General features: G+C 51.6%; 2 protein-coding genes across 3 annotated transcripts in view; one reads left to right on the top strand and one right to left on the bottom strand.

Moving 5' to 3' along the window:
* The first annotated feature begins 82 nt into the window (after positions 1 to 82).
* On the top strand, positions 83 to 2210 carry PROCA1 (protein interacting with cyclin A1). Its single transcript, XM_044005349.1, has 4 exons — positions 83 to 300; positions 556 to 688; positions 997 to 1131; positions 1222 to 2210. The coding sequence occupies exons 1-4, from the start codon at positions 126 to 128 to the stop codon at positions 1727 to 1729; spliced, it is 951 nt and encodes a 316-aa protein (XP_043861284.1). The 5' UTR covers positions 83 to 125; the 3' UTR covers positions 1730 to 2210.
* A 664-nt stretch (positions 2211 to 2874) lies between these two features.
* The window catches only part of SUPT6H (SPT6 homolog, histone chaperone and transcription elongation factor), a 33200-nt gene continuing 18642 nt past the window's right edge, over positions 2875 to 17432 (bottom strand). For both annotated transcript variants that reach the window (XM_044001392.1, XM_044001393.1), the window contains exons 20-37: positions 16561 to 16637; positions 15987 to 16122; positions 15517 to 15654; positions 15256 to 15423; positions 14936 to 15063; positions 12462 to 12669; positions 11847 to 11994; positions 11337 to 11479; positions 10546 to 10686; positions 9314 to 9509; positions 8692 to 8930; positions 8062 to 8175; positions 5593 to 5717; positions 5092 to 5204; positions 4868 to 4945; positions 4606 to 4772; positions 3912 to 4102; positions 2875 to 3614 (exon numbers count right to left, since the gene is read on the bottom strand). In XM_044001392.1, the coding sequence (XP_043857327.1) occupies positions 3428 to 3614; positions 3912 to 4102; positions 4606 to 4772; positions 4868 to 4945; positions 5092 to 5204; positions 5593 to 5717; positions 8062 to 8175; positions 8692 to 8930; positions 9314 to 9509; positions 10546 to 10686; positions 11337 to 11479; positions 11847 to 11994; positions 12462 to 12669; positions 14936 to 15063; positions 15256 to 15423; positions 15517 to 15654; positions 15987 to 16122; positions 16561 to 16637 (2697 nt within the window). In that variant the 3' untranslated portion in view covers positions 2875 to 3427. The remainder of the gene's footprint in view (positions 3615 to 3911; positions 4103 to 4605; positions 4773 to 4867; positions 4946 to 5091; positions 5205 to 5592; positions 5718 to 8061; positions 8176 to 8691; positions 8931 to 9313; positions 9510 to 10545; positions 10687 to 11336; positions 11480 to 11846; positions 11995 to 12461; positions 12670 to 14935; positions 15064 to 15255; positions 15424 to 15516; positions 15655 to 15986; positions 16123 to 16560; positions 16638 to 17432) is intronic.

The raw sequence follows: 17432 nt of genomic DNA, 5'->3' as shown, positions 1-17432 counted from the left end.
GGGAGGGGTAGGCTGGGGGCCTTAGCCCCTCCCAAGGCGGATCAGGCCACCCAGCGGCCTTGGGTGGTTGTATAAGGCTGCGGGGAAGGAGAGACTTGCTTTGGCGATTCAGACCTGAGCAGGCCATGAGTTCCCAGGGCTGCTGGCTGGGGCTGCCACTGCTGCTGACCACCGTGGCTGGGGGACTTGTTGGCCCAGGAAGCCTAGGGATTGCACCCCACCGGGTCAAGAGGGGCTTCACTTACCCAGGCACACTGTGGTGTGGGGCAGGAAACAATGCCGAGAGCTTCGAGCAGCTGGGTGAGGGTCCAGAGCCGGGAGGTAGATTGGGGAGGAGGATGAGAACACTCCAAGGTAACAGGGCAGAGCTTCCCCCCTCCTGGCTAAGGCCTAAGCTTGGGTAAAGGGGACGTGGTCAACAGCCAGAAGGAGCTGCTGAAAGCTGCCTCCATCTCTATACTTGAGTCAATGGAGAGGGGGCAGGGGAAGCCTCCCTTGGGGGGGAAGTGGAGGCAGGGGTCCGGCCCGCTAAGCTCCTGCCTCTCCTCCACCCAGGGGAGCACGAGGAGACAGACAGATGCTGTCGAGAGCACGACCAGTGTGAACATGTCATCCACCCCTTCACTGTGGGCTTCGGCCATCACAACTTCCGCTGGCACACCATCAGCCATTGCGACTGTGACACCAGGTGAGTGGCCAGGGTCATGGGCTCAGCCGCCCTCCGATCTGCCCACCAGGCACTACAGAGCTTGGTTTCTAATGCGATCCTGGAGGTGACTCCCTTGGGGCAGATTCAGCAGCTCAGCCTCTTTCAGGTCGGGCTATGCCCACCTGGATGGTTCTGGATTTCTTATGGAAGGAAGGCAGGGTGCGGTCTGGGGAGCCAGGAGCCCAAGACCAGCCCTCTCCCCACTGCCCCGATCTAGGCCTTGGAAGTAGGGGGGTGGGGGAGCGGGGTGTGGCTAGGGGCAGGCCTGAGAGCTGGGTGTCTGGCAGGCTGAAGGAGTGTCTGAGGCAGGTGAATGATACCACCTCCCGGGCCGTGGGTCAAGCCTTCTTCAACGTCATCCAGGTGCCCTGCTTCGAGCTCACCTTTGAGGAGCAATGTGTGGAGCGCTACTGGTATGGTTGGTGAGTAGCGGATGGGCAAAGGCAGGGAGGTTGATGATGGTGGCTCCTCTTAGCCCCTGTGCTCAGTGTGCCCTCCCCTTTCTTTTGCAGGTGTAAAAGCTATGGCCCCATGCCCCGGGCAGTGCTCCATGATCCCGTGCTCTATGAGTTTGGGGGAGAGGTCATCGATGGCCTGTCCCACACCTCCCTACAGCTGGGCAGGACTACAGCTCCAGGCCTTGGGGTTCCCACCCAGACCTGGAGGGTCCAGTACTCTCCGGCAGAGCTGGCAGCCCAGGATGCCAAGGGTGGCAAGAAAGGGAAGAAGAAAAAGGAGAAAAGGAAAAGGAAGAAGGGCCTATCTCTGCCACAGCTCCTAGGACCAGAGCCCCAGCTGGTGAAGGAGCCAGGGGAGAGCAAAACCTCGGCACCCAGGGGCAACGGGGTAGTGGCCCTGGATTGGGGTGGCAAGGACAGCTTTAACGATGTCCTTCACGACGAGCCCAAAGCAGAGGAACTGACAAAGGCAGAGCTCAGGACCACGGCCCAGCCAAAGAAGGGGAGGAAGGGGCATCGAAGGAAGAAAGGCTTGCCCTTGGCAAGGCCGAGCCTCAGCTGAGGAGGGGGCTGGGGGGACTCCCCCTATGGGCTCCCTCTCCCTGGCTCCTCCACCGCTGTTGGTGCCCAGGCACCGAAGGGGCTGCAGCCATGGAGGGGCAGGCAGGGTTTTCTGGTAAAGGTCCAGGGACTGTCAGCGACTGGAGAAACTGTGAAGAGGGATGGGTGTGAGTGGAATCCAGATGAATGCTTCAATAAAGACTCTGGGGAGAATCCCACCGGGTAGGGGGGCTGCCTCCAGCCCCCCACCTCTGGCTTAGGGGCAGGAGATAGGGAGAAAAAGGGGGTGGTAGGGGGCAGAGAGGCTGCCTCTGTCCAGAGCTCCTCTGGGGAGGGAGGTTAACAATAACAGCGCTAAAATAAACCCATTTCAGCCTCTGCTCTGCCTGCATCAATTAGGTGACCCTTACAAGGAGGGCCAGGTCAGGGTGGGGGGCAATAACCATTAACCCTTCTGGCAACAGCTTTGGGGAAGTCTGGAGCGTGGGCAGCCAAACTTGCCAGGGCTGGCCACTAGGCCTGCACATGTAAAGCATCCAAGAGACCAGGAACCAAGTCAATAGCTGGAGGGCCTGGTTCCCTTCCCTCTGCTCAGCCAGGCAAGGGGGGAAGGCCCCCCCCCCCAAGACTGCCTTTCTCTGTCATCTCTTCTCTGCTCCGGGGTGGAAGAGGCAATGGGGGAGGGCCTGCCCACTTCCCAGGATTCTCTAACAAAGCAGGGATGAAGCCCTTGTAAAGGAGGCACCCAGGGGCTGGGCAGCTTTGAACAAAAGAGGAGGTGTTGGGGCTGGTGATGGGAGAGGGGGCCTGGCCAGGGCCTGGCAGCTCCAAACGCCCAGCGCGGGTGTGGAGACCAGTCTGGCCCGCACTGCTCTGCTGAGGCCCTCTCCAGGGTTGAGGCTGTAAGGAGCTGTTAAAGATGAGAATCGTGGGGCGGCCAGGGAAAGAACTCACAGAACACTGGGCCCCCGCTCGGGCAGAGGGTGAGGGCGGGGGAGAACACTGCCCTGGGGGAGGGAGAAAGCAAACAACACAGGAAGCTCAGAGCCCTCCTGCCTTTGCTGGGCAGCGCCAGCCTAACTGCCACCTCAGGGGACAGCTTTTTTGGGGGATCCTGGCAGCTGGGGAGAAAACCTGCGCCACGGCTCGCTCTGTAGAAACACTGTTTATTCCAATGACAGGGTCGAAGCTGCAGTGGGGGTGGCCATGCAGCGGCGAGGCAGATGAGGGTGGGGAGGGAAGGATCGCCCCAACACTCCGGTTTAGATGAGCTGCCACCGCCCCGGTTTGGCTTCAATGTCAGCTTGTTTTCCTTTTTCAGCCCTCCTTTAACCCGCCACCCTCCCCTGAATAAATAGTATCTCCTTTCAGAACTGGAGACTGGGGGTGGGGGTGTCTCTTCTCGAGGGGGCTCGGGGCCCCAAGTCATCCCCCAGAGTCAGTGGGTACAGAAGCCTGCAGGACGAAGTGGAACAAACTTGCTCCAGTCCCATCCTCCTCTCTCCGCCAAAGGGGGGTCAGCATGGGGAGGGCTGCCACCTAGCACCTGTACTGGTATACATGGGTGCCCTGTCTCCCATCCCCTATCCAAGCTGACCAGCATGGAAAATGTCACTTCATGCCATCCAATGGACAGAAAACGAGCTCTCAGAGGGCTTGGCCCAGCCCTGGAGGTGCCCAGAGTCCCAGGGCAGGCTCCCTAGCGATCCATCTCATCCAGGAGCGGTGTGGCATCGCCAGCGATGGACATGGGGGTGCTTTCGATCATGGGGCTGGGGGAGGGTCGAGGTGTCAGCCGCTGCTTCTGTTTCCGACGCTCTGCCTCCTTCTCCTGTAGCCACTGCTCTGCCATCTTCCCCCAGTCGATGGCGGCATGGCTGTTGGACCTGTATGCAGAGAGGGAGTTAGGTGTCAGAGCTGCTCCTGGAGGGGGTGGGGGGAGCCTCTCCCTTGGAAGGCACTCCCTACCCCTCCCTAGAGCCCGGGGAAAGCAGCAATGGCTACAGCTCCCAACCTGCCCCTCCTGCATCTCATACAGGGCATCACCAGTCTTGTCCACCGGCCTAGAACCCTGGGCACCTGACCAATTCAATATATCAGAGATTCCTCCTTCCCCACGACATCTGCCATTTCTCCTTGCTGCCCCTCACTGTCCTACTTCTGGCTCTTCCCAATATACTTACTTTGGCTGTTGTCGGTGCCGGGAGCTGGAGGAGGGCTGGGGCTGGGGCTGGGCCTGGGTGGACTGTGGGGTGGTGTTGGCTTGTAGCTGGTGGTACTGGGGCGTGGTGATGGGCTGGCTGGGGGTTGTGTATGAATAGCTGGGCGTCATCAGGGGCGTGGCCACAGGCTGCTGGGCTGGGGTTGGGAACACCTTGTTGAAAAGAGAAGAATGCACAAAGGTCAATGATTATAGATCAGCTTTGATTCCTAAATAAGGGACAAACTAGAGAGCAGGACCCTGAAACATCACAACAAAAAGACTGACAGCCCGAAATAAGAGGCTATCTTGTTTCTATACCAACCCACACTGACTGGGGGACCCCTGGGCGCATCCTTAAGCCTCTGGATGCTCCAGGCAACTTCCCAAGCCCGGAAGATGCAACGAAGGTTCTGACTAGGTGTCTGTTCAGGAGCTTCCAAGCCCAACATAATCCCAGGCCCCAGACCTTACCTGGAGCTTGACAATGAAGATGAGAATGTGACAGTCTAGGACTGCTCGGCACCAATACCCCCAAGGAAGGTCACAATCTCCCTCCCCCAGCAGCCTCTCCTCCACACAATGGAGTTCCTGGTCAGTGTGGGCATGGAGGAATGCATGGTATCTGCCTAGAGGGCCTCAGGCCTGCCTCCCCCTGTCCCAGCCGAGTCACTTACATGGTAAGCGCTGCTGCCGCCGCCGCTGCCACCATAGCCATACTGGCTGGAGGCCCACTGGGCCGGGGTGGCGTTGGGGTTCTGCCCTTGGCCAGTCACAGCGGCAATGGCACTGAACATCTGTGAGGTCATGTTCTGGGGCAGGGCGTTCACTGCTCTGGTCAGGTCTGCAAGACCAATCGAAAAGTGGATGGGATTGTGAGGTTGAGGTGAGGCTGGGCCCCGCTCGTGTCACCACGGCCTATGCTGGGGCCATCCTTACCTGCGAGGTTGATGTTGGCAGGGGTGGCATTGATGGAGGCTGGGGTCCTTGTCCTGCTGCTGCTGCTGGGTGTGATGCCTGGGGGAAGGGCAGGGTTTTAGTGAAGAAGCTTCTTGAGCTTTAGCCAGGGCAGGGGCTGGGTGGGATTCTGTCTAGGGACAGGGCGTCAGAACGCATCTGCCCACATGGCTGGCCCGGGAGTGGGGGAGAAGGGGAGGAGTCACCTGGCACAGGGTCCTGGTAATGATCCTTAAACCATCGGAAGAGCCCATTCACAGTCGGGAAGACCTGGCCTCGGTACCGGAAACCTTCTGGGGTCACACTCACATATTCTATCCTGGAGTTAGTGGGGAGAAAGCACATTAGGCGTTGATGAGCCCCACCCCAGGACGCCATGCACTGGTCAGAAAGGGGTGGGGAAGGTTATTTAGCAAATACTGGTAGAAGACAGTGGAGCAAAATGGTAGCAGTCACACAACTGTCTGTAACAGGTTTGTGTCCTTGACAATTCAGCTGAGTAGACAGGGGTATTCATTCTCATTCTCTCTCTCCCTCCCTTCCTTTCATCAACGTAAAGCAAAGTATAGACAAGGAGCAAACAGCCCAGTCAGCAAGTATTTCAGGGGGAGAAGTCACTATGGGCCAGAGACAAGTGGAGAGAGTTCCAGGTAGACAGCAGTACTTGAGCGCTCCCTCCTGAGCTTCAGCCTGGAATGGTGCCTCACCTTGGCTTGCCCCGGGGCTGGTACCCCAGCAGGAATTTGCCAGGGAGTTCCTTACAGGCACAGATGAAGTAAGGAATGAAGGTGGGCTTCTCCTTCTTGGTTTTGACGAGCAGCTCCTCTAGTTTCTAGGAGGAGAAAGGGCAAGAGAGATGACAGGGAGGATGGCTCAGCATATGGCTCCCATAAGGCCCATATTTGAGTTACTTCTGTACTGAACATGCCAGGGCCCACTTGGCGGCCATCCTGCCCCTGGGTGTGGGTCTCTTCCTGCACTCTTGAGACCCTCCCCAGGTCACATTACCCAAGCTCATCTCTACCTCAGAATGACTCTACTGGGGATACTGTTAGAAAAGGGTCTCTTTCACTAGGGGAGATTTGCCCTCTGCCAAAGAGGTATAAAGTGTTGTTCTTTATTAAAAAAAGCAGTTCCAAACAATCTCCCTCTTTCACCACCCCCATCCAATGAATGAGACAGCAAAACAAAGTTACAAGTATGTATAGGCATGTTCACTCTCTCCCCAAAAAGACAGTTTCCATTTGCACCCTGAGTGCATCAACTGTCTGGAGGTGGGCACCAGCAAGTTTCCTCATGAGTCCTCTGCAACGGTGGCTGGTCATTGTGTTGATCAGTTACTAAATCCTTCACAGGTGACTATCTTTACAATATTGCTGTGATTGTATAAACTGTTTCTCCTGGTTCTACTCACTTCACTCCGCATCAGTTCATGTCTTATCAAGTTTTTCTGAAACTTTCTCTTTATTACTTACAGTGCAAGAGTATTCCATCACATTCATAGACCATAACTTGTTCACAGCCATTCCCCTCAGTTTCCAATTCTTTAAAAAGAGCTGCTGGGCAGCTAGGCGGCGCAGTGGATAGAGCACTGGCCCTGGAGTCAGGAGTACCTGAGTTCAAATCTGGCCTCAGACACTTAACACTTACTAGCTGTGTGACCCTGGGCAAGTCACTTAACCCCAATTGCCTCACTTAAAAAAAAAAAAGAGCTGCCATAGATATTTTTGTACATACAGCTCCTTTCCCTTTCTTTGATCTCTTTCAGTAGAGACCTAACAGTGGTATTGCTGGTTCAAAGGGTCCACAGTTCAGTAGCTTTTGGGGCACAGTTCTAATTGGACTAGTTCACAGCTGCACCACCAGGCATCAGCATCCCTGTTTTACCTATGTCTGCTCCAACATTTATCATCTTAGCCAAATTCTTACTTTAGAACTGTGTTAATTCACATTTCTGTAATTATTAATCACTTAGAATCTTTTTCATGTGGCTATTGCTAGCTTGGCAGCTAGGTGGTGCCATAGCACAGAGAGTGCTGGGCCTGGAGGCAAGACTCCTCTTCCTGGGTTCAAATCTGGCCTCAGACAGGAGCTGGGTGACCCCGTCTGTAATGAGCTGGAGAAGGAACTATAGTATCTTGCAAAAAAAACTACCTAATTGGGATCAAGAGTTGGACATGAACTGAAATGACTGAACAACAAATTGATAGCTTAGATTTCTTCTGAAAACAGCTTATTCATGTCCTTTGACCATTGCAGAACGGCTTTTATTCTTGTAAATTTGACTCTGTTGACTTTATCAGAGAAACTTGCTGTAAAGATCCCTCCCTACCCCTGTCCCAGGCTCCTCTTCTTTTAATTTTAGCTTCACTGGTTTTGTGCAAAAAAACTTACATCACCCTTTATATCTAAATCATGTACCCATTTTGAATTGCTCTTAGTACATGGTGTGAGATATCGGTCTATGCTTAGGTTTTGCCAGACAACTTCCTAGTTTTCACAACAGTTTTGGTCTCATGAGTTCCTGCCTAAAAGGTGAGATCTTTGAGATCATCAAACACAAGGTTACTGTGTTTGCTTGTTTCTGTACATTGTGCACCTAACCTGTTCCACTGATGGACCTCTCTAGTTCTTATCTAGTACCAAACTGCTTGATCACTTTGCAATATGGTTTAAAATCTCATACTCCTAGTCCCTCTTCCCTCCCATTTTTTCTATTTATTCTCTTGGTATCTCAACCTTTTGTTCCTTCGCATTAATTTTGTTTTTATTTTTTCTAGCTCTATAAAGCAGTTCCCTGGTAGCTGGATGGCTATAGCACTAGCTAAGTACATTCATTTAGGGGGTGCCATCACGTTCACTCTGTTGTTTTGGTCTACTCATGAACAATGAATGTTTTACCAGGTATTCAGACGTCTTTACTTGTGCGAAGAGTATTTCATGAATGTGTTCATCTAGTTTCCAAGTGTTGGCAGACTCCCAAGTATTTTATACTACTTGCAGCTATTTTAAATGGAATTTGTCTTTTTGTTTCTTCCTGCTGTTTGGTAATACACAGAAGTGCTGGTGATTTCTTTGGGTTTACTTTCTATCTGGCAACTGTGCTTTAGTTCTTGATTGTTTCAGCTAGGAACAAGTCGCTCTTTCAAGGTTATGTGTGGCCTGCTGGGACTCACCTTGCGATCCCCACCACCACATTCCTGGTAATACTTGTGGTTAAGAAGATCTCGAGCAAAGGATGCCATGGGCTGGACATACCGGGCAACGATCTCATCTAGATCCTCAAACTCCTGTGGGGAAGAAAGGGTAGGGAGGATACAGGCAATCCGTGCACAGCGTAGCCACAGAAGTGCTCAGACCTCATCACAAAGGCAGAGTCGTCTCACCTCCATCTGTCCCGCCAAATGCCCACCACCCTCTCTCTACCTTTAGTAGAGACTCTGCTAGCATCTCCTTAGAAAAAAGGACCGAGACTGTTGGGAACACTAGAGGGCTGAGCAAAAAGCTTTATACGAGTATGTGAAAGGACTCCTTTCCATTCCTCTCCTCAGGGAAGAAGCTGGGGACAGGTTGAAAAACCACCACCCCCCCCCCCCCCCCCAGGTAAACAAGGACACACTGAGACATGACCAATTTAAGGAAAAGGTGACTGGCTCTTTGCATCAACAGAGAGAGGTCGTGTTTTACACTTAAGGGGATATGACCAAAGGATGGCTAGTGATGGCCACACTCTTGTCCAAGGGCAGAGATGGGCTCTAGTTGGATGAAGAGTCAGAAGGATGGGCTGAGCCCAGCAGAGTCCTTACCTCACTATTGATCCACAGGGTGGCCCCCAGGCTGAAAGCATTCTCTTTGCCTTCCTCCCGGACATCCACGTGTTGATAGATGCCATCGCTGACCTTCCAAGTCACTGTTAAGTGGTTCTCTCCTTTACTGCTTGGCCGAATAATCACATCGCCCTGGTCCATGGTCTCCATCATCTTCTCTGCTTGCTTAAAGTTAATATTATGGAACGACGGATGTGCAATCACCCGCTTAATGTATGCTGTGAGAAAGAAGGAAGGAACTCTTAGGCTGCAGGATAAGAAGCTGGGGAAGAGTGAGGCCTGAGACTGAGCAGAACTCTTGGAAACGGAGGCCCAGGAACAGATGCTGGTCTGAACTCGACAGATTTAGCTTCTCTGGGCAGTGCCCTAATGCCCCTCGATGCACTGCCGAGGGGGTTAACTGAGATGAAAGTGGCAAGGAGAGGCAGGTTCTGATCCCAGTCCTCAGTGCTCTATCCACTTCGCCACCTAGCTGCCCCTGTACTTCCTTTTAATACCCCTGGGCCTTAGCATTCTCATCTGCAAAATGGAGAGATCGACCCCTCCCCACTAGGAAGCAGAAAGAGTCTTATAAAAGGGAGAGGGTCACTGGGCTACTCACTGGTCCTCTGCTGCTTCCTCTTTGCGTCCTCTTCCTGCTTGTGGTCAGCCGCTTCAGCGTCAAAGTCGTAGTAAGTGTCTTTGGGCAGTTTCCACTCGTTGTTCTTGTCCATGAGGTCGGAGGTGCGGCAGGTCAGGTCTGCACTGAACTTCTCGATGTCTATCTTCATGATGCGGCAGTGAACGGTCATCCCCACCTAAACAGAGGGATGACAAACTTGCAGGCAGCTCACTCCTGCCCCCTCTGGCCCTTAGGCCTATAAACGCTTGCCCCTGGTGAGCCCCACCCAGCTCCAAGTCATGCCAGGCCTCATTCACCCAGAATGCTGACACAGCCTTTTCTACATGAGTCTGCACCACTTAAGGGACCTCTAGTCTGACCTCTTCAATGGCCCTGACACTTTATCTGATCTTATGTTTCAAATTAAACCATAAACTCTGAGGGGAGACAGTGCCTCGATCTTTCCCCTGCTTTTGAGTGCCCAGTACATGGCATACTGCATGAGGTTGATAAACAGTGGTGGCAACAACTCAAAGAGAAAAATGGAATGTAGCTTAAAAAGATTAACATTGGGGCAGCTAGGTGGTACAGTGGATAGAGAACCAGCTCTGGAGTCAGGAGGACCTGAGTTCAAATCCAGCCTCAGACACTTAACACTTACTAGCTGTGTGACCCTGGGCAAGTCACTTAACCCCAATTGCCAGACAAAAAAAAAAAAAAAAAAAAGATTAACATTAAATTGTTAAAGCCACTTTCTGCCCAGCAAACAATCCATAAACTTGACCCCCGAACTGTAAGAAAGACCAGAAATGTCCTCTTCTAGCAGCTAAGGCTGCTGCTGATTTCAGAACTCCTAGAGGATACGAATACTCTTAATAAGTGTTAACGCGCTTAGCAAATCAGAACACTGTTGTTCACTGACCCTATCCCTATGAGGTAGTTAAGTAGCCTAATATTGGCCCTTTTTACAAAAGAGGAAATGAGCTGGGGGAGGGGCCCAAGTCTAGGCAGTAGTGGAGATGCAGCTTTTTGGGAAAAGGGGTAAGAGGGCAGCTGCTGCTCCTACTTCTTTCTGTCCTCTGTGACCCCCCGCCAGGAAGGGAGCTGGTAAGGACAGAGGTTCCCTCTTCATGGGCTCAGTCCAGTCAAGGACAACTCAAGAGGGCAGCAGGGCTCTGGGAGCCTCAGGCCTTTCTTCAGTCACTTCCCTGCTCCAGCTCACTATCACCTACCTTCACCCGCTCCTCAGGCCGCTTCACCACCTTGTCACTGAGAAACTTGGTAGGGATAAAGCCAGTGACCCCATTGTCCAGTCGGGTCTTGACACCGATGGCCTGGCCTGGGCATGAGCCACTATCAAAGTGGTTCCAGACCTGAAGGAGTGGAGGGGAAAGAGGAGAAATACTGACCCACTGGTCTTCTACTGCATCCCCCCATGCCCCCACCTCTGGAACGAGTCACTGGCTGTATGCAGAGCTCAGATGGTGATGGAGGAGTGAGCGTCCAGCACCTGTAGTCCAAAGAGCAGGAGCCTCCCTGCACGGCAGACCTTGTGACTACCTGGCTTGTACCCCTGCCTCTAAAGGCTTACGTCCATTCACAAACTCCTTGAGGTTAAACCATATACCCTAAAACGAACCTTTTATTATTAACTTAAGTCCCTCCTGCTCCGCCTGAAAGCCCTTTCATTTTGCTCGGGTCTGACAGAAATACTCAGGGGGAACTCAGGGAACCTGTCCCCTAATAACCTATCCTGGTGAAGCTGGTTCCTCTTCTGCCACCTCTACCCTAGGCTTGGCTGCCCAAGGTCCTTTACTCCTTCCTTTTAGGACCTGATTCTCAGGCTGGGGAGTGATGACTTCACCTCACCTCTAACATGCTTTCTAGATCTCTACCCATTCATTCACAGGGCTGTGATCAGATGAACACAGTGGTCCTGGGTCATGTGGACTCTCCAGGGCACTGGGACTTTCTGAGCTGGGGGATTCTTCGGCCTGAGAGGACACAGTGAATTGCCACCAACCTCACTCAGCTCAGGGAAGTTGTCCTGCTGGCAGAAAGGACACTGCCACAGCCCTGTCTCATCATTGCGGATTGCCTGGTCGTAGCTTTCGCCTTGAGGGCGTCTGTGGGCAATCCCAGTGACGTTGCAGATGATCAGTTTTCCTGGAGGAACGGGAAAAAGAAGACTCAAAAGCTAGAGAAGAAGCAAGTCACATTTACCTCTCAATTACAGTATTGACACTCACGAGCCCCAGTTCTGAGAAGGGAGAGGCCGCCATGAATTAGTCACAGTAATTTGAAGTGGGAAATGAGACCCACATAAAGCAAGTCTGCCATAGCAAGGTGGAGCTCCACTTGGGTAATGACCCCCCACTGGAGGTGCTAGCAGCTGGGCTTCACAGCCTCTGTCAGTGTTCTCCTAACCATTCCCCATCCCCCGGCTCACCCTGCTCAGGCTATGAGCTTGGTGTAATGCCCATGATCCATCCTCTCTCTTCCACGACAAATGGGCCCTGGTGTTGGAACCTACCGATGTAGAAGGTTTCTGGTGTTTCTTTAGTCAGCATGTTGAAGACTTCCTCAGTGTTGGGAGAGCGGTAAGCTGTCCGGAGATCCTTGTATCTGCAGCTCAGCTCAGCACGGATGTCATACAGAGTGATGTGTTTATCACCATAGCCCTGTTGGGGAAGGGAGACTGTCACTGGACTGGCACATGGCTGGTGTCTGGGCAACAGGCCAGTTCCAGTGGAGACTGGCTCTCCCCAGCTACATTTTAGACTTCTTAGAAGAGAAGAGATAACTGGGTTCTTTGTTAAGCAAGAGTGCAGATGACTGCACATGCTATTCTTTACCTCTGACTTATTGTCAGCAGGAAATAATATTTTTGGAGTTCTTTTTTCCCACAGTGCTGAGACTCTATTTAACCCTGCTCCCTGTCTGGTCTACCCTTCAGCTAACGGCGCGTCTCAGTGATCAGGGCTGGAAGCAGTCCTGAATTACTGGGCTGCAGCCTGTGGAGCCTCAGCTGGCCTGCTAGACTTCTGTCTTTTTGGAAGGCCCCACCAGGCTGAGGTACTGAGGGCTCCAGATCTCCCCCCACCCCCCTCCCAGGAGGTTCCACCTGTGTAACAGCGATGATGCTCACCTGCCTCTCCAGCTCTTCAGCAAAGGCATCTAGATCTAGGTCCTTGAGCCGTTCTGGGTTCTCTAAGATCTCCTCTAAAGCCCCTGCAGGGTTAGCATCCTCAGCAGACTCATCATACTCCAGGGCATCAACTGCCATCTTCCTGGCCCATTCATAGGTCTCAGGATGGACCCGGGAGCCATCCAAAACCTCAATATATGAGTCGGTGCTAAAGGAGGGGAACAAGAAAGGTCTTGGCCATGTCTCCCGGGATCTCTCTCCACAAACCTTCCCAGACTGGAGCCATGCAGCGTACCCACACTGATACGTCCGGCACAAAGTGCATTTTGCCATTTATTTTTAGTACTACACTAAGTGTGTTCCCCTCTGATGGGGAATGGGGTGTCAGCCTTTGGGGAAGCAGGGGCCTAAGACAGCAGTCAGTTTGAGCACATCCGTGAGCCTCCCAAGGGCGTTGCTCTAGCTGCTCACTTTCCCTTGGTAGCAATTTCTTGTGTACCCAGAGGAATTTCTCCAACATCCGTGGGTCTGAATCTATGGGCTGCCTCCTGCTGGACACTCAGCTCACGCACTTTTTTAAACCTGAGTATCTGTAGCCAAGAGGAGAGTGAGCCTGTGACATAGCACACCTCCCCAGGAGATGCTAACATGTGAGGGAGCCCTGGCTGGGAATTCCTTATAGAGGGTTCAAATTAGATATAGCCACGAGTTGGTCTGAATCAAGGCCCTGCCTTCTCCCACCAATGAAGGCTTTAATCATCTCCCATCAGGGAGGTTTTTCAGTATGTATTTATTTATCTCATTTTAGGAGGGCAACTTGGACTTGACCCAACATGAGAGTGCTTTTCCTACTTAGCGATTTTTCGAATTCAAAATCTGGAGCTGAGTCTGCTCAGAAGGCTACTTAAAGACAATGCATTTTGGCATATACTTAAGTATATATGAGTTCACCTTTCTGTAGTATTCACACACACACACACACACACACGTATGTGTACACATATATGTATGTAAGTACATGTGTGTGTATGCTTTTAAAGCAGTCTGTTCCACTCTTTATGGCTCTAATTTTTGGAAAGATGTTTATGCTATGAATTTGTTCCCTGATCATTTCCACCTAGTGGTACTAGTTTGGTCCTCTGGAGTCACACACATGACAATACTTCTGGGCACTGGCCAGCTTCTATTTTTACAGTACGTTTACATTGCTATTTATGATTGCTTCACGCTAATGAGCTATCCTTGGCTAGCCTCGTTATGCAGAGTAAGCCAAAGTAAGCTGTTGCTCGTACTCTCTGTGTCCACGTGCTTTGGTCTGCCTCTCCCTTTATTGGACACGATGCCTATGGCAGATGCTCCAATCGAGAGGCCAACAGATGACGGCATGGCCAATAACAGAGCAGTGCTACCTCTCTTTCTGTCTGAGAGCCTTAGGAGACCGAGGCCTCGTTGCCATACAGATTGAAAGGAAGCAAGGCCAAGGTTCCAGCCCAAGACTGCAGGCCTTAGGGTAAAGGTTATAAATCTCCCTTGGACTGGACGGCTCTGGAAGTGATTCTGCTGGTTGTTGTTCAGTAGTTTCAGTTGTGTTCAACGTTGTGTGACCCCATTTGAGGTTTTCTTGGCAGAGACACTAGAGTGGTTTGCTATTTCCTTCTCCAGCGCATTTGACAGAGGAGGAAATCGAGGCAAACAGGGTGAAGTGACTTGCCCAGGGTCACACACCTTGTAAATGTCCGGGGCTGGATTTGAATTTATGGAGATGAGCCTTCCCGACTTCAGGCCCAGCACTCTGGTATAAGTGTTGGCAAATAAATGGCCATCAGATCTTTTTGTACTCTGCCAAGCTCTGGGATTTCAAAGCCAAGTTTTTAATTGAGGCAGAGATTAGAAAGGAAATTTGGTGGTGGGGGTCGGGGTCATGGGTGTAGGGATGGTTGGGATTCAAGACACCTTCCAGTTCCCAGGCTTAGCAAGTACTGCATGGGTGGAAGATGGACGAGCACTCTCTTAGCCAGGAAAAATCCCTGGTGTCTTTAAGATTATGCTTAAGACTTCTTCAAGTTCTGGGGTGGAAAATCCAGGCTACAACAGGACCAAATCTAGCTTTCCTTGAGAAGTACTTTCTGTGGCCCAGAGAATACTCTTCCTCTCTATCTCTTTCAGAATACTCTCCTGGGAGCTGAACAGAATTCAAACCAAAGGCCCTCGAAGACCTCAAAGAAGAACGGGGGGGGGGGGGGGGGGGGGGGGGGGGGGGCAGCTAGATGGCGCAGTGGTTAAAGCACCGGCCCTGGATTCAGGAGGACCTGAGTTCAAATCCGGCCTCAGACACTTAACACTTACTAGCTGTGTGACCCTGGGCAAGTCACTTAACCCCCATTGCCCCGCCAAAACAAACAAAAAAAAAAAACAAAAAAAAAAAAAGAAGAACGGGGGAGGGAGGGGAGGAATGGAAAGGTCAAGGGCATTACCTGTCACCCAAAGAGGCCGTGTCTATCTTGAGGAAGCCAGCACAGTTCATGAAGACCTTGGGCCCCATGTGGCACATGGTGACCAGCTGGGTGCGGCTTTCCAGGCGAGTGTTATTCTGTTTTAGAATCTAGAGGAAGAGGAGGGAGAAAGAAGCCTGGAGTAAACATGTGGCACTTCCCTTTCTCTTCTGCCCACAGAAGGTGTCCCATCCAACTAGAACCAATTCCTGCTTAGTCTGTGTATCTGATTTTGAATCCTGGCTCCAGGACACTCTCCAAGAAGTATTTTCTGACTAAGCCCGGCCCGGCCTGGCCCTTACCTTCAGAAGATGGGTCCCTTTGCGTGGCCCCAAGCCACAGACATACTGGATCAGGGCCTGGCTGTAGGGATGGGCGATTGCTCGGTTGACATCAACACCAACCTCATTGACTCGATTGATGAACTCACAGTACAGGGCATTGAGCAGCTCCTCCTTTACCACATGTTCCTGGTGGATGCCAGAGATAAGATTATTACATCTTTGTTGGGTCTCCTTATATGCACTAACCCCCACAAACACCTACCTGTTAAGCCTTATTACCTGCAAAGGGTGGAACTTGAGACAAAGGATGTCCTCATCTGTGCTGCACACCTGGGCAAACTCAATCAAGGGGTCCTGGATCCGTCGGGCCAGAGACACTGCCTGCCTCAGTACTGGGGGGTAATCTCTAAACTCCGCCTATAACCAGAGTTAACAGAGTGTGTCCCAATTGAGACAGAGCTGCTTTTCCTACCCCCAATAAAGAAGCAACAGAACATTTCTGGATCAGGGAAGCTTCTTTCTCCGTCCAAAGCTCTTTCTTTTCCACCCTCCTGGGTTCTGAACCCTAAACTCTGCCATGTGAGAAGGGAGCTATGATTAACAAGGAAGACATTTCTGCTTGGGCCAGAAACGGACGGGATCAAGTGTTTCTGCTGTCTTTTGCTTTCCTATTGACTTTGCCTGAGGTCAGAACGAGCACCACCTGAGGGGAGCTGAGGGACGGCAGGGAAGCGAAGGGTTTCACTCACCTCAGACTTTTTGCTATTCATGTAGAGGGTGGCCAGTTCATTGTCTACCATCTCCACCCCAATGGACGACAGCTGCTGGCCTTGGTCAAGCTCATGCACGATACGCTTCACATCTTCAATCATCATCTGAGCATCTCTGGAGGGACAGAGGGAATGAATCAGGGGTATGCCTAGAGAGACCTTACCCACGGAAAGCATCTGCCCAGCTTTGGACACACTCTCTAAGCAGACTTCCTCACTGGGCGTGCTTAAGCAGAGCTACAGAAGACAAAATGGGCCCAGGAGCCAAGAAGGTCCCATGGGTCAGTCTCTCTCTTTTTTTTTTTTGCGGGGCAATTGGGGTTAAGTGACTTGCCCAGAGTCACACAGCTAGTTAGTGTTAAGTGTCTGAGGCCAGGCCCGGTGCTCTATCCACTGCGCCATCTAGCTGCCCCCAGGTCAGTCTCTTTTGCAGCATCCTGAACACCCCCTTCAGGACTGGGTATTACAACATCAATGGTGCAGGGGCAGACAGGGTTGACCTAAAAAACACAACTCTGCTGAGGCACCAGACTGACCTTCCTGACCAACCTACCTGTTCTCCCCTGCAATGGTCACCACGTGTGGTTTCTTGTTCAGGAGGAATTTCTTTAGTGTTTCAATGTCCTGAGCCTGGGGTGAAAGAAAGTTGGAGCTGAATGGCCGTTGTGGGATTGAGGCAACTACTTTCCTCTCCCCCACTCCCCAGCAGAAGGACTTCAAAGAGTCATGGAAGTCAGAGGTGGACAGTACCTCGAGGTCACTTAGTCCAACCAAGGCTGAAGCCTTTCAGTGACACAGTTTATCTGATTCCTGGATGGTTCTCCAGCCCACCCCTCTCTTTTGTGAGGCTGTTTTTGTATCTTCTTCCCCTGGAGCACAGGTACTACAGCCATCTTCAGAAAGCTGCCTCCCCTTCACTTGTACCTACTAGAGTGTAAGCCCAAGCCCCTCATTGCACAGCAGCCCTCTGAGGAGCTGAGGATAGCGTGGGAGGTCCTCCTCAGCTCCTCCTCGGCCTAAAAGGGCTCGATTTCCTCATCATTCGGCTGCTCTCGATTCTGATTCAAGCTACTTTCATAATAATACTCAGATGTTACTTGCCACCTATCAAAGTGTTCCTCCCTTGTCCAACTACATGTGTGAGGCTGCACTTTCTTCTTTTGCTTCAATGAAAACAACATAAAGCAAAAGATTGAGTGCAGACAGAAGCAGATGGGAGAATCCAGCTGCCTCCTATTATGTCAGACATTAGAGATCTGCAAAAACATGCTATGAAACAATGATGCTCAGCTCCCTAAATTTTGTTTTCATGCAAATGTTATTTATATCAACATGTAAGGAGTTTATTGTTATTTTAAAATAAATTTATAACGATCTTAAAGACAGCAGTTTTAATTTCTGATATGGTCAACAACGATAGATATA

This window comes from Dromiciops gliroides, chromosome 4 (genome assembly GCF_019393635.1).
Source record: "Dromiciops gliroides isolate mDroGli1 chromosome 4, mDroGli1.pri, whole genome shotgun sequence".
In the NCBI taxonomy this organism is placed as follows: Eukaryota; Metazoa; Chordata; class Mammalia; order Microbiotheria; family Microbiotheriidae; genus Dromiciops; species Dromiciops gliroides.
This window is presented reverse-complemented; position numbering and strand designations above follow the sequence as displayed.

Excerpts from the sequence above, each read along its gene's own strand:
- PROCA1 (XM_044005349.1), top strand. The coding sequence starts at position 126 with ATGAGTTCCCAGGGCTGCTGGCTGGGGCTGCCACTGCTGCTGACCACC. Across the intron at positions 301-555 it reads CGAGAGCTTCGAGCAGCTGG|GGGAGCACGAGGAGACAGAC; the intron begins GTGAGGGTCCAG and ends TCCTCCACCCAG. Across the intron at positions 1,132-1,221 it reads GAGCGCTACTGGTATGGTTG|GTGTAAAAGCTATGGCCCCA; the intron begins GTGAGTAGCGGA and ends TTTCTTTTGCAG.